At 36.2% G+C, this 16,414-nt stretch overlaps 1 protein-coding gene and 1 non-coding gene across 2 annotated transcripts in view; both read right to left on the bottom strand.

The window, feature by feature from the left end:
* The window catches only part of ACADM (acyl-CoA dehydrogenase medium chain), a 41,829-nt gene that overhangs the window by 11,644 nt on the left and 13,771 nt on the right, over window positions 1–16,414 (bottom strand). Inside the window, exons 4-8 of the mRNA XM_037132821.2 lie at window positions 16,308–16,377; window positions 15,323–15,423; window positions 14,673–14,753; window positions 5,278–5,408; window positions 645–753 (exon numbers count right to left, since the gene is read on the bottom strand). Of these exons, the coding sequence (XP_036988716.2) occupies window positions 645–753; window positions 5,278–5,408; window positions 14,673–14,753; window positions 15,323–15,423; window positions 16,308–16,377 (492 nt within the window). The remainder of the gene's footprint in view (window positions 1–644; window positions 754–5,277; window positions 5,409–14,672; window positions 14,754–15,322; window positions 15,424–16,307; window positions 16,378–16,414) is intronic.
* LOC119040033 (U2 spliceosomal RNA) lies at window positions 15,586–15,769 on the bottom strand. The gene has a single exon (XR_005080775.2). It is a non-coding gene; the product is annotated as a U2 spliceosomal RNA (small nuclear RNA).

Raw genomic sequence — 16,414 nt, 5'->3', positions numbered from 1 at the left:
GCTTTTAAAACAGGATTGCACAAATAGACATTACTGGTTTAGAAGTTTATGTAACTTGGTCAATTCAAACATTAGCCTTTCCAGTTCTGGTCATGCTACCCTTAGTCTAATATTTGAACAGATAATCTGCACCTTTCCCCATTTAGGAGGAAAATGATATATTTATGTAACCTTTACTAATTCAACATCATTGGGTCATTTATAGTTTTCTCTTCCATACATTCATTTTGCAGAGTTCTTACTGTTGCAAAACAGTCTCCTCTTTCTGTTCTGAGTTATACTCTCAAATCATGCTTCCTTAGCTCTTACTAGGTTTACTTTAATGACTTCATTTCTTTCCTTCTTTGATTTGTTAAATGTAAACTTTTCTTTTTAGTGTCCTTGAAATGCTAATGATAAATTATCTCTGCACATTCAGATTACAACACCTTTCAGCTATGTTAAAATACCTTTTCTTACTTAAATACAAATTTTATTGCCTTCTCACATTCAAGGTTCTTTACCATTTCCATACTTTTCACAGATTTTTATCTTAGTGTTGTCTAGTGTGGGTAATCAATTTATGTCACATTGTTTTAATCCATAAAATAGGCATAAATGCCACTTATCCTATCTGAAACATTACTGATAAATATATACTTTACCTTTCTTCCAATCTGTATTCCTGGGGTGTCTGCTTCCACAATAAATCCAGTAAAGGCTTTACTGGCAGGAGTCTTAGGATCCGGCGCAGAACGAGCCAATAAAAAATACCTAATATAACACAATAAAGATAATGGTATCAGCAGACAATATATGGTGATTGTTATTCTCAGTTCATCTTTCCAAGGATTCCAGTATTATTGCCCCCTTTTTTCAGATGAGGCAATGAAGAATCAGAGAGGTTTAAAAACTTGCAAAAGCCAAGTTACATACTTATGACGTGGCAAAGCTAGTAGTTCAGGTCAGGTCTACATCTTTTTTTTATTTTTAAATCTTCACCTGAGGATATGCTGATTGACTTTAGAGAGGGAGAAACATCAATCAGCTGCCTTCTGTACACTCCTTGACCAGGGATCCAACCTGCAACCCTGGTATGTGCCCTGACTAGGACTTGAACCTGCACCCTTTCAGTGTACAGAGCAGTGCTCCAACCAACTGAACCACGGGGCCAGGGAAAGTCTACTTCTTAATTACATGCTGTTTAACTTCTTTTAGTATACAAGTTGCAAGTAAAAATTCCTTATATCAAGGTAATGTAATACAAAAAGAAAAGTTTGTGTATGTTGAAACTGGCACTTTTCTTTCCCCAAACTAAGTTATTTCTTTAAGGGACAAGCAATATAGAAAAGGACAGCAGGTAGGATTGCCTGTGAAAAGAAATAATATGAGTTAGAGACCCTTATGTTCTGACTACTGTCCTCTTTATGCAGCCATTAGTGCTGTTGATAAAGCTAAATTATTATGAACATTTGCTGAGTTTTCACTCTAAAAGAATTTATCACAGAAAGATGTTAAAATGAAATATGAGGAAAAGACAAAATATCCAAATATTTAGAACATGTTCTAAATATCCTCATAGGAGGAATTTTCTAAAAATTCCTTAAACAACACATTTATTTTCTCTGTTTAAAACTAATAAACTGATTTCTGGCCAAGATGTAGGCATAGGTAAACACACTGTGTCTCCTCGTACAACCAAAAGAGAGATTACAACAAATTTAAAAACAAAAAACAACCAGAACTGCCAGAAAATTGAACCGTATGGAAGTCCAACAAACAAGGAGTTAAAGAAGAAACATTCATCCAGACCAACAGGAGTCCTGGAGACAAACGGCCAGATGGAGAGGACTCACAGAAAGGCAGCAGATGGAGGACCTCAGTGGGCAAGGTGGTGGCTAGCAGACTGGGTGAGGCGGCCCCTTGCAGACTGGGTGGTCCCACATTCATGTGCAGATAACCCTGGAAGAACAACTGGGGAGCGAGATACCAAGCAACCCAGGGTTCCAGTGTGGGTAAATAAAGTCTCAAAACCTCTGGCTGTAAAAACCTGTGGGGGTTGAGGCAGCATGAGAGAAACTTCCAGCCTCACAGGACAGTTTCTTGGAGAGACCCACAGTGTCCTAGAATGTACACAAAAACACCCACTCAGTAATCAGCACCAGAAGAGCCCAATTTGCTTTTGGGTAGTGAAGGAAGTGACTGAAAGCTGACTAAGAGCTGAGCAAGTGGCACTGTTTCCTGTAAGACCCCTCCCCCACTTACAGTGTGACGATGAAGTGACTTGGGTTGCCCTGCCCTGGTAAATACCTAAGGCTCCGCCCCTTACTACATAACAGGTGCACTGAGACAAAAAAAAAAAAAAAAAAAAAGGCCCAATGAAAGAACAGATCAAAGCTCCAGAAAAAATACAACTAAGTGATGAAGATATAGTTAACCTATCAGATGCACAGTTCAAACACTAGTAATCAGGATGCTTATCACAGAAATGGTTGAAGATGGTCACAAAATAGAGGAAGAAGTGAAGGTTATGAAAAGTGAAATAAAGGAAAATGTATAGGGAATCAACAGTGACAAGAAGGCAACAGGGACTCAAATCAACAGTGTGGAGCAGAAGAAAGAAAGAGACATTCAACCAGAACAGAATGAAGAAACAAGAATTCAAAACAATACAGAGAGACTTAGGAAACTCCAAGATATCTTTAAACATTCCAACATCTGAATCATAGGGGTGCCAGAAGAAGAGGAAAACCAAGAAACTGAAAACTTACTTTAACACATAATGAAAGAGAACTTTTCCAATCTGGCAAAGGAAATAGACTTTCAAGAAGACCAGGAAGCTCAGAGAGTCCCAAAGAAATTGGATCCAAGGAGGAACACATTAAGGCACATCATCATTACATTAGCCAAGATTAAAATGAAGGAGAGAATCCTAGAAGCAGCAAGAGATAAGGGGACAGTCACCTACAAAGGAGTTCCCATCAGACTGTCAGCAGATTTCTCAAAAGAAACCTTGCAGGCAAGAAGGGGCTGGAAAGAAGTATTCCAAGTCATGAAAGGCAAGGACCTACATCCAAGATTGATCTATTCAGCAAAGCTTTCATTTAGAATAGAAAGGCAGATAAAGTGCTTCTCAGATAAGGTCAAGTTCAAGGAGTTCATCTTCACCCAGCCCTTATTACATGAAATGTTAAAGGGACTTATCTAAGAAAAAAGAAGGTCAAAGAATATGAATAGTAAAATGAGAACAAACTCACAACTATCAAGAACCAAACCTAAAAACAAGAAAACACAAACAAACTAAGCAAACAACTAGAAAAGGAACAGAATCACAAAAATGGAGTTCACATGGAGGATTATCAGCAGAGTGTGGGAAGGGGAGAGAGGGAGAAAAGGTACGAAGAATAAGTAGCATAAATGGTAGGCAGAAAATAGACAGGGGGAGGTTAAGAATAGTATAGAAATGGAGAAGCCAAAGAACTTATATGTACGACCCATGGACATGAACTAAAGAGGGGGAATGCGAGCAGGAGGGGGAATACAGGACGGAAGGGAATAAAGGGTGGGGGATTGAGACAACTGTAATAGCATAATCAATAAAGTATATTTAAAAAATAAATAAAACTAATAAACCACCATTCACCCTATAGATTTACTTGATAATAGTAATACATAGTAAAAGTTGATTTTGTCACTTCTTGGCCTTTTGGCTAAGACCAAGTATAGTAAATACTGATTTTAGTTTCATATATTACCTAATTTGTCTTACTACATGAAGAGTTGTACTTAATGACTACTTAAAAATTATGAACACTTCTAATTGCATGGTTAGATTTCTCTCAATTTGTTACATTTCGATAATTTAATTATTTGCTGATATTATAATCACATAGTTAAAGATAATGATATCCATAATTATTAGACACCTCCAAGGGATTGATAGACATGTTTAAAGCAAAACAAATGACACTCTGGTAAGCTCATGTCCAGAAATAATGCTTTACTTGACAGAAAACTGCACTTCAGAGCACACAGATATACTGACTCATATTTTTTCAGATGAGTAAAGACACTGGACAGCACTGTTGTTGGAAAGCTTGTCCATATGTTGAGCTGAATTCTGTGTTTTTCTAACTTTCACCCATTAATGTTAAATTGGTTTACTGAACACATGTGCAAGACTGCTTTTCTTCTGTGTGACATTATTTAAAAATTTTCAAAATTCTTCCAAACTAACCAAACCTAATTTTTTTACTCTTCATAAGACATGTTTTTTCCTTAAGATTTTTATTTATTTATCTTTAGAGAGGAAGGGAAGGAGAGAGGGAGAGAAATATCAATGTATTGTTGCCTCTTGTGCATCCCCTGCTGGGAACTGGCCTGCAACCCAGGCATGTGCCCTGACTGGGAATCAAACCACGACCCTTTGGTTTGCAGGCCCACACTCAATCCACTGAGCTACACCAGCCAGGGCCATAGGCCACGTTTATAGGCTCCTCCTAAGCAGGACTCTTTCTTGATTCTGAATTCATTCCATTTTGCCAGTGCATATCTTAAAGTATGTTGCCCAGAACTGTTACCATTTCCTCCTTCTTCCTGATGCTATCCTTCTATTACTGTATTTTAGCAAGAAATTACATTAGCTTTTTAAAGGCAGATACATCACACGGTTGATTCCCACTAAACTTATAAAAACTTATTAAATAAACTTTCACCTTTTCCCCCCACAAATAATACTATCAAATATGTTTTCCTTCAACATTTTACAAGTGGTTTTTGATCCTTTGTTGAACTTCATGTCAGTATTTTTGGACCTATACATTCGAACCTTTTAGATTTCATAAAAGTAAAATTATGTCTTCTCTAAAATAAGCTGAGTTTTAAAATTGCCATTCCTCACTGCTTGGAATCAGAGGAATTTGCTGCCAATGGTTTCCTTTCTTCCTTAGTCTCAGGAGAACGGTTCCCAGAAGGTGCTGGTGTAGGGTATAGAAAGAGGAGATGGTGAGGCAGATGGATAGAGTTCCAGCTTTCCTAATCAGATACAACCAGAGCAGGTACTTCTGTTTTATTTACCAATTTAACTTCTAAGAGTTAGCTTGAAGACATAGTTCAAGGCTTAAAAATAGTTTTTGAAAATTACTGAACTACTTATAATCTTCTATGGACCTTCCATAAGTTCTATGAATAAAATTTATTTTAATTCTGGTGGTTTCATAATAAAGGAAAGGACAGAGGGGATATTATGAATGTAAAATAATTACTAAACAATATACAGAGATGTTTTCAACAACATACCAATTAGCTTTTCCTCCATTGGTTATCCACATCTTCTGACCATTAATAATATACTCATCTCCTTTCTTTTCTGCTTTGGTCTTTATACTGGCTACATCAGAGCCTGCTCCAGGTTCTGTTACACAGTAGGCCTGGAATATATGGAAACAAGAGAAGAAAACTAAATGCTAAGTAGTAAACTATGGACAGAGAATAAGGAGTGTAGTTTATTTTTTAACTATTTTAAAGTACCTAAAAATAACATGTTCTTGGAGAATCAAATAAACTACTGAAATATAAAATTATTTAATATATAATTTAAGCTTGATATAGGATACCAGTAAATGATACCAAAAATTAAAATGTTACATCTCTTCAACCCAGTTAAATTCAATTTCATGTGTACTTACTCATTCAAACACTTAATAAGTAGTTTATAGCATGTACCAGGTTATAACCTAGGTGGAAAAGCCAGAGATGAAAGACATCTTGTCTTCAAGATTTTCACACTGTAACAGTGGGGATGACTGCTATGTTGTAATCATGTTATCTGTTAAAGTCATATACAATAGGCTTAAGAAACTAGCTTAGCTTTTCGGTGTCAGAAAAAGCTTCCCAGAGATGATGTTTAAAATTTCATAAAGGAAAAGGAATTCTTTGGGGATAGGGAAAAGAAAAAAATGTGTATTTCAGAAAGAAGTAACAACATATGCAATGATACCGAGATAAGAAGCAGGGTTACCCAATGTTTGGAACACGAAAGTACCCGAGTTCTATACCATGTAAACTCTAGCATGTAAGGGAATGGTAGGAAACAAGTCTGCAAAGAGAGAAAGAAAATAGATGATAAAGAACCATTTATATAACATACAGAAGTTATCATTTTATCTGGTAGAAAGAGGGGAGCCCCTTAAAGCTCTTAAACAGAGAAGTGACAAAAGATAAGCTGGAATAGAAAAGGGGGGCAGAGGAAGAAAAGCACTGGGTAGCTGAAGTTCATTGACGTTTACTGAGTGACACGTCCTGTGGATACAAGGCCCAAAGACACAGTGCCTTGCCCTTAAGGTACTTAGAATCCAAAGAAGAGAGAAACCTTAACAGTTCATTTTAATTCTAAAGTAATACGGTACACAGGGACATTAAAAATGATTATGTGGACCTGCAGGGGGATGGGAGGTCACGAGTGGTTAGGAAGGTGAAAAGAAGAAAACTAAGTAAAACTCACTGGAAGAGCTATATCTTGAAGTACAAATAAGTAAGGCAAGAAGATCAAAGGCATACAAGAATGAAATAGCAGTTGTAACAGAGGGAACTATTAGCAGTTTAGCACTGGAAAGTAAAGTACGAAACCGAAAGCCATGAAAAAAGGCAGAAAGGGACTTGGTCATGAAGACTGAGGTATATGCCATGCTAAGGAGAGTATAGTCTGTGCATTCAAAAAAGTTTATGGGACACTTGTGATTGTGACATGGAACCTTAAGGAATTAAGTACATGGGCTTCAGGGGAGTACAGAACGCTCTAATGTGGGAAAATGAAGAGTATATGCACTCTTCTGAATATGTCAGATTCTAAAATGGGTTCAGAAACTGTAAAAGGTACAAATGCTATTAATGAATTAAAAACAGTGATATTTTTGTATATCCAAGAAAGTGACACATTTATATTTTAGATAGTTTATCATTACAAAATTATAAATGACCGAATTAAGGGGGAGTAACAATAATTACTCACTATCTCTCAGGGGCTGTTCTAAGTACTTGACTCATTTAAACCTCAAAATAACCCCCACGACACAGGTACTAAGTATCTGCATTTACAAATAACTAAACTGGCAAAGTGAGGTTAAATAATTTGCCCAAGTTCACAGAACCTCTACGTGGCAGAAGTACCTACACAAGATGACTTAGGACACACATTAAGAGGCTTTGCAATAGTGCAGGTAAGAAAGAAGCAAGCCAGAGAACAGAAGCTGCAGTTGAGAACCGTGGTGTGAAATGCAGATATCAGGACTAAATAGGACATTGGGGAGCTAAAGAAGACGTTATGATGACTTTCCATTTTTCAGTTTAAGCAACTTCCAATCAGAGATAATCTAGAAGAGAAGCGGTTCTAAAGAATGGGAAGAAAATAATTTGGTTTGAGACACATTTGGTTTAAGATAGTTAAGTCTAGCCAAGAAGAAATGTTGAAGAGACTAGTGCATAGAGGAGGGTAAAGCTCAGGAAAGTCAGTGCTGAAACTATAAAGCTAATAGACTACTTAATGAATATACAAAAACTTAACACCAGAAGGGGAGGCTGGTTTGATAATTTAAGAGAAGAGTAAGCTTTATGTAAACCAACAGGGCTAATGCTATAAGCTACATTTATGATAGTATATAAAATAAGAGTGGTGGAACTATCCTACTCTGCATTCAACAGACCATGCAAAAGTACAGTATTTAGCTCTTAAGATATTTTAGAGTCAGTGATTAGTAAGGTGATGGGACGTTATTGCGTTGAGTGAAGAAACAATGAAAAAGTTATATAAATAACTTAGAAAAGATAAGATCCACATGATAGCTATATTCAAATACCCAAAACACTATATAGCCAAGGGAGAAAATCTGAATTGATAGAAAACTACAGTGAAATCATTCAAATTTTATTGAACACCTATTATGGTGTAAGGGGGTAAGATTATAAATAGAAATGGGACAGTCCTTTTCTTCAGGAGCATGGTATGCAGAAGAGCTTTCTAATGGCTAGGGTGGATCCCAAATGGAGCCGTTTCAGGACACTGTGATTGCCAGGCATTAAAACATAAACTAAATGGCCTTTTCACTGAGTACTCCAGAGGCGACTCAGGTATCAATATAAGTTAAGTAGATTGATTACTCTCCTACCTAGAGATTCCAAGATGTTTTCAGCATCGTAACAACAACAAAAGTGGTTATTAGACAAAAGAACTGTCCAGAAAAGATAATGCTTTAAAGTGCGAAAATTTTATTTTACCCACCTTTACGAATTTAGTTTTCCTGAAATATGCTATTAGACATTTCTCAGCTTTATAATAATGCAAAGTTTTTAGAGCTTATGTAGTGTACTTGTCTATATGTTTCTATACAAAATGGCTTGTCATGGCTATTTCTTCAGAGATGATGTTCTTGTTTGATTCATTCCTAGTAATTAAAATTAATGTTATAATGCACTTTCAGCAGAAGCCTTTTTTGTTCCCACTGTAACTTGTTCTCTTCTTTATCACACTATATGGTATTACACAGAGTATTATAGTCATTTACAAGCTATATCAGAGCTTCTTGAGCCGGTTGGTATCCCCATTGGCTATTAATATATGTTTTACAAAATAACTGTCCCTAGCACTTGTGATCCTCACTATTCTGATTAGTTTGACTTACAAAATCTAAATGTTGCCATGAGAACTAGAAAAATCAAGCAGTATAGTAACATCCTTTTAAGCATAATTATTTATTCATTTATTTACTGTTTTTGCATAATTATATGCAAAAACTAATACATTCTGGGTAAGGATCTAAGGGTCTACCAGATTAACTTCTTGTGGGTAGGAACTCAGTTTTAGTCATTATTTTATTCACAGTCTACCCATTACACACTATTCAAGTATTTGAATGAATGAGTATAGCATTACAACTTCATTAGTGATAATGCTACCAATCTTAAATTTGTATTGTTTACAAAGCAATGTTGCATTTATTTCTATTAAAAATATTTTTTACTTTCCACTCTAAAGGGAGTTGAAGTAGTTTATATAATACACGTTTTTTTTTTATACCAGGATGAGGAATAGGGTGGTTGGAGGTGGGAGAGTATATAAGGGGGATAAATGAGAAAAAAATAAACTATTTAAAAATACAGGGTAAAGTGAAAATAAAGATACAACCAGAAGAAAAATAATAAATTACAGCACTTGCTTTTAGGTTCAGATAATTACTAAAGGTGGGATATAAAACTGGCTCTATTCTTCCCACTTACCAAAACAAAAAAATACTAGTTGTAAGTATACCTTAGAAGTGTGAAATGCTCCCACTTCTGGTCAAGATGGCAGCATGGGTACACATAGCTCACCTCCTTGCACAACCACATCAAAATTACAACTAAAATATAGAATCACCATCACCCAGAACCATCAGAAAGCAAGTTGAATAGAAGTCTAACAACAATGGAATCAAAGAAACCACATCCATCCAGACTGGTGTGGGGGTGGAGACACAGAACAGGTTAGTCCCACGCACATCCACGGATGGTGGATAAGAATTTGAGAGGGATATCTCAGAAACAAAGAGTCTCAGCCACACAACAGGCTCTTCCACAGAGGGTTTCAGTGCCAGGAAGATAAGTCCCCAAAACTCCTGGCTGCAAAACTCAGCAGGAATTGAGTTGTTGGAAGAAACTTCTGGAGTCTCAAGCTGTTCTCCTTAAAAAACCCACACATGGGCTTACACAGACTCACTTCCTCTGAGCTTCAGTACTGGGTAGCAGCTTGAAAGACACCAGTGGCTTTAAGAGAGGAACTGAAGTGTCTGGCACCAAGGTAGGAGCTGGAAGATAGTTTTCTCCCAGGCAGAAAGGTGGGCAAAGGCCATTGTCCCTTTTCTGAGTTCTCCCCACACAGAGACACAGAGCTGGCAGGTGGGTGTCATATCTGAGACTCCATCAACTTGCCTAACACTGTTTCCCTGCCCTGGAGATCCCCTGAGACTCCATCCCACCCAACTTACAGCCTCACCCAAACTACTAACTGTAATTTTTCCATATGAATGACTGGTCTTAGCTCATGCTTCACAATTTCCCAAGTCCAATCAAACAAGCAACAGCTGGACTCAGTGAGCCCCTAGTCCCCATATCCCTTGCTAAGTAATTCCAGGCACAGCATTAGCAGCAGCCAGCATAGATTCACAACTTGGCTTCTCCTGGCACTCTCCAAGTCCCATACAAGTAGCGGCCATCTCAGACTGCTTTATAACTCATTCAGGGAGGCCCTGGGCAAAACACAGGTTGGGGCTGACCTTGGCCTACACCACTTGGGAAACCGTGGAGCCTGTGCACCCACTGGACAGCCACAGATAACACTAGAGCACCATCACCCTGCCCCTGCATAGCTGATCCTCCATCCAACAGAGGGTGGAGTTGGTTGTCAGTGGTCACAGCCAGTCCTTGCATTGCACTGGCCTGAGTAAATCCCTTCCATTGACCTGACTACAGCATTTAAGACCCAACTACACAAGGGTACACTTAGCCCACACAAAGGGCACACCTCAAGTACCCAGCTTGGTTGATAGGGGAGGCTGTGCCACTGGACCCTACAGAACACCTAACACATTAGACAACACTACCAAGATAGTCACAGCAGCTCTATCTAATACACAGGAATAAACACAGGGAGGCTGCCAAAACGAGGAGACAAAAAAACATGGCCCAAATGAAAGAACAGATCAGAACTCCAGGAAAAGAAATAAACAAAAGGGAGCTAAGCAATCTATCAGATGCAGAACTCAAAACACTGGTTATAAGGAGGCTCAAGAAACTGAGTGAGGACCTCAACAGCATAACACAGATCCAGCCAGAAATGAAGGATACACTAATTGAAATGAAGAACAATTTACAGGTAAACAACAGTAGAGTGGATGAAGCCAAGAATCAAATCAATGATTTGGAACATAAGGAAGCAAAAATCATTCACAACAACAACAAGAAAAAAGAATCCCCCCAAAAAACCAAGAATAGAGTAAGCAGCCTCTGGGACAACTTCAAGCATTCCAACATTCATATCATAGGGCTGCCAGAAAGAGAAGAGAAAGAGCAAGAAAGGCAAATGTATTTGAAAAAATAATGAACGAAAACTTTCCTAATTTGGTGAAGGAAATGGACATGCAAGTCCAGGAAGCACGGAGTCTCCCAAACAAGATGGATGCAAAGAGGCCCACTCCAAGATACATCAGCATTAAAATGGCAAAGGTTAAAGATAAAGAGAGAATCTTAAATGTAGTGAGAGAAAAGAAGTTAGTTACCTACAGGGGAGCTCCCATAAGTCTGTCAGCTGATTTCTCAAAGAAACTTTGCAGGCTAGAAAGAATTGGCAAGAAAAATTCAAAGTCACAAAAAGCAGGGACCTACAGCCAAGATTGCTCTACCCAGCAAAGCTATTATTTAGAATTAAAAGGCAGATAAAGAGCTTCCCAGACAAGAAAGAGCTTCCCAGACTAGTAAAAGCTAAAGGAGTTCATCATCACCAAGCCATTATATAGGAAATGTTAAAGGGACTCATTTAAGAAAAAGATCAACACTATGAACAATAAAATGGCAATAAATACATACCTATCAACAACTGAGTTTAAAAAACAAGCTTAGCAAACAAGCACAGAGTCAGAATCATAGATACAGAGAGCATTTTTGATGGTTGCCAGATGGGATTGGGGTGTGAGGGAATGAGTTAAGAGGTAAGTAGATTAATAAGTACAAATAGGTAGTTACAGAATAGCCATTGAAATGTAAAGTACAGTATAGGAAAGGGAGTAGCTAAAAAACTTATAAACATGACCCATGATTACCTGAGGGGTTGGGAGTTGATGGGGGAAGGGCAAAGGGGGAGAAATTGGGACAACTGTAATAGCAGAATCATAAAATATAATGTTAAAAAAACGGCAATGCCCATAAGCTAATGTCTCGCATACAGCAAGTAGGCAACTCAGGTATTGCATAAATGAATGAATGAATGAATATCAGTTAAAGAAAAACTAAGTTTCCTCTAGCCATCAGGTACAAAATAATTGCTCTAAAAATTTTTGCAAAAGGGGCACTCTGTGAAGATATTCTTATGAAAACATAAGCATTGTGTTCTATCTTTACTATTCCTTTTAGAGATATACTCCCTATTTTCAAGAGACTTTAAGCTGAAGTGGCTGTGTAAGATCATATTACTATTATATGGCTGAGCAAAGGCCTAAAGCCAGGTCTTGGAGCCCCAAGTTCGGTGTTATTTCAGTTACATGCCAGCTACTTCCTAGTGCCATTAAAAATGTATGGTTTTATAACAAGAGTTTTCTTCACCATTATTAGGCTCTTTACTGAGACTTCTAGGTTCTAAGACCATGTTTGAACAAAACTGACTTTACTGAATGTCTTGCCCATAACGACCTTGTCCTCATGGGGTAATACTTGTCCATGATTGCTCAATACTGCACATATTTTAGGTATATCCTGTTTAAAAGATTTAACCCAATCTTTTAAAAAGATATATAGTTTTTACTGTTTTATGTATATAATACATATGTAATAACACAATTTGTTAAGACTTTAGAAAATTTATTTTGCACTAAATGATATTAAAAATAATTATGGTGTCACCCTTATGTTTTTCTGTATATCTGACCATACATGATCAGGTAAGAGATTAAGTCTTATGAATACATAATAATAATATATCTGTACTGTAAAGTTAAAACCAAAAAGTTCTATCAATTATTAAAGTAATATTATTTTTAAAAGCAAAAATCTAAAGAATTTAAATACTCAACAATAGGGAATAGTGAAATAATTATAGTATATCAATAGGCATATTATACAGTAATAAATATCAGTCTTTAATAGCACATATAATATGATCCTAATTGTTAAAACATATTTATATGTATTTAAAATTCTGATAGACAGTACGATAAGACAGTAATACTAGTTAAGTTCATATGTGAGGGATTATAGATGTTTCTGTTCCTCATACTTTTCAAAATTTTCTATATTGTTTTTACAATCATAAGAGTTTAAAAAGGTTTTTGAAATTTTCAATAAAATACTGTGTGTAACATAATTTTATAAATATTTATTGGGAGTTAATAAATAATCTCACTGGAAGTAATCGAAACTCATAATTAATATACCTATAGACTATTTTCATTTTTACCCTTGGCTTCATATTTTGAGCAGATCTATTACTATTTTGCACAAGAAGGTGGAAAATGTATATTAAATCTTTACTACAAAAGAAGTTAGAATAGCTTAGGGATTATAATGAATATATTTTTACATATACTGAAGGTATTGATATCTAACAAAACTGCTAAAAATATCTGAAATACTTGAATTGCTTTTAAAGACTCTAATCTAGAAATATCTATTTATAACTAATAAGATAATTACAAATATTCTAGATTTTATTTAGAGAGAGGGGGAGGGAGGGAGAAACAGAGGGAAACATCAGTGTGTGGTTGCCTCTCATGTGCCCCCTAGTGGGGACCTGGCCTGCAACCCAGGCATGTGCCCTGACTGGGAATTGAACTGGCAACCCTTTGGTTCTCAGGCCAGCACGCGATTCACCGAGCCACACCAGCCAAGGCACAAATATTCTTATCAGTGCACTAAGGCAGATTCCCCTAGGCATCTACATTCTATAATTTTTAGCCAACTTCTAATATTATATGTTATAGGATAAGACTCTAGATATTTCACACAATTCTGAGGTAATACTGGGAATAAGCCTTTTAATAAACTCTCATGTACTGAAAAAAATTACCAACTAGGAAATAAGCATAAATGTCTCTATCAGGCAGTTTGCCCAAAACTGAGGTACCTGAATAAATAAACATTTATTTTCAAATATTACTTTCTAGTCTTTCAGACCAACTCTCACAATTAGCTAAATTTTAGCAACGATATATTATTATTTCAGTATCACGATTACATGCTAGATTAAAATTTGACTAATAAAAAAAGAAGAAAAAATCCTTAAGTAAAAATGCTTGCAAAATAGAATCTCAGTATATATGTGTATGTATGTGTAGGGGACTGGATGGAGAAGTAATTTCCCATTGGGGAAACATCTGCCTGGAGAACAGGTCTCTCTTGCTGAAATTTACAGGCTGTGCAGAGTGTGAATTTTTTCCTGGATCTAAAAGAATAAAGACCTTTTACACACCTCTCCCCCCAAAAAATAAAAAATAAAAATATCCTGTTTTAAACATTTGTTGAGTAGCTCTCAGGGAATTCATCTATAAATATTCTCCCCAAGTTACTCATTCAGATGAGATTGGATGCATTCAGGGTAGTATGGCTGTAGACTCAAGTTACTCATTTAACAAATAAATTGATATGTTTTTATTCATTTTAACTTCTTATTAGTTCAAAAGACTACTAGTTCAAACACTTACTGTCATACATTCAATCTAAATTTCTGACACAGCCGCTCAGTTCTTAAACTGCAGAGTAAACCACTAGATAGTTGTCTTTCTCCTGGAATTAGCTGGGGATTATTATGACAATTTTCTGGCACCCATGATATATCACAAGTAGATAATTTTCATTTGGAAATAACCAAGAATCATTATTACGACACGTTCCTGGCATCCATGAATTACCACTGTACCTAAATACTTTGGTAACTTCAGCTGCACATATATACTCACACACATTAATGGCTCTTCAGTCATTCTCCCCAAATACTTCTTTTGTTGTTGAGCATTTCCAGCAATAATAACAGGCATTTGCTATCAAAGAAAAGTGACATGAAAAAAGATATTTTTATTATGTACATAAATTCAGGGATACTACAATTTAAAAATAGAAAACTATTTTCCCCCAATGAGTAAGTCTAAAGAACTGGGCTTTATTCTGCCTCTAAGTTGGAGAGTTAAAATAAGAAAATAAATCTGTTAATACAAGCATTTTCATAAAATTAAGTTATATAGAACTTGGTATAATACTGTATTACATAATGAATGAAATTTAGGATAAATAATGTAACATATATGACCAGGCTTCCTGAGAACTGCTTACTAAATTTTAGCATTGCCATCATGATCCTTTCCCTGAATGTGGATTTTGGCCTGAAGCAGTGGCCAAAGTGTACAGTTTCCCCACAAGGATAGCTAGGACTCCAAGCAGGGTAGACAAGGCCAGCATGATCAACTTTTGGAAAAGAAATACAAGCTTCACTGCAGAATCTTGTGTTTCTTTTAAAAGATAACTGTTTTCTAGTAATGAGACAGTACTAACTTAGTAGTACTGTCTCATTAACAATAGCTCAGTTAGGCAATTAATTTTGCAAGTGACTTACCCCTAAAGAATTTGCTTCAAGAGCAGTCTGAATTCCTGTACATCCATATGCCAATTCTTCTGCAATTAAACAGTTATCAAAAGATCCAAGTCCAAGGCCTCCTATAGTATCAAAATGTAGTAAAAACCCATGATAATAAATAGTACATCTGAACTGAAATAAAGGTAAATTATTTTAATTACTTCTAATATGACCCAACTGGAAGTAATTAGTTAATCTGATTGGTTTTATTTTTATTTATTTTATTCTGTTTCTTGTCCCCGAGGGGGTGCACTGTTCCCAGAAGTACTTTAGTAGTGGATCTAGGCACAGTGTGAACAGGTAAACTCCATTTCTCTTCCTGCTCCAAAAACCCATTGAATGGGTTGTCCTCAGATAGAGGTCTTCATCAGATGTTAAACTAATAAGTACTATACTTGATCTTAATGAAAAAGACCAAGAAGTAAATTTGCAAATATAGTATCTACGACCCAAGAAACCAAAAATGTGCTATGGCCAGCACAGTAACAAATTATATTTCTTTATAGTAAGTTATAAAAATTCCAAAAATATTCTCTTGCAATTTGTAATCTGGACTTGTTTTCCTGTTTTAACATGATTTTTTAAAAACTTAATTCGACTCTACTAAAACTTTGACCTTCCTGGGGAAAGGATTGAAAACATCACATATGACTTCGCAGGGGAAAAAAATTATAATAACTCGAAGGCAGAATTAAAATGCAACAAATTGACCAGCTCTATGGACAAAGTTACCAAGGTTCAGAATCAAGTTGAAGTTGGAACTCATTATAAAGAACAAAAATGCCTCTAAGTATCAAATATGAGGCTTCTAGAAACAGGCAAAGCAAATACTGAACTCTGCACAGGAAGACAAAGGTAGAAAGCCAATATTTAATGGCGATAAATATTCAAAAGAATGAGTAGAGTTTCACAATTTTTTCTTGTTCCTGTACATTCCAGGGTTAAAAATGTGAAGAGAGCTTACCACAATTTTCTGGAATATGTGTATTCATTAAACCAAGTTCCCAGGCTCTTTTAATTAGGGGGACAGGGTACTAAAAGGAAAAAAGATTAAAGAAGATAGCCAGTTAC

Source organism: Artibeus jamaicensis, unplaced genomic scaffold, assembly GCF_021234435.1.
Source record: "Artibeus jamaicensis isolate MK-2021 breed Jamaican fruit bat unplaced genomic scaffold, CSHL_Jam_final scaffold_1019, whole genome shotgun sequence".
Taxonomy (NCBI): domain Eukaryota; kingdom Metazoa; phylum Chordata; class Mammalia; order Chiroptera; family Phyllostomidae; genus Artibeus; species Artibeus jamaicensis.
This window is presented reverse-complemented; position numbering and strand designations above follow the sequence as displayed.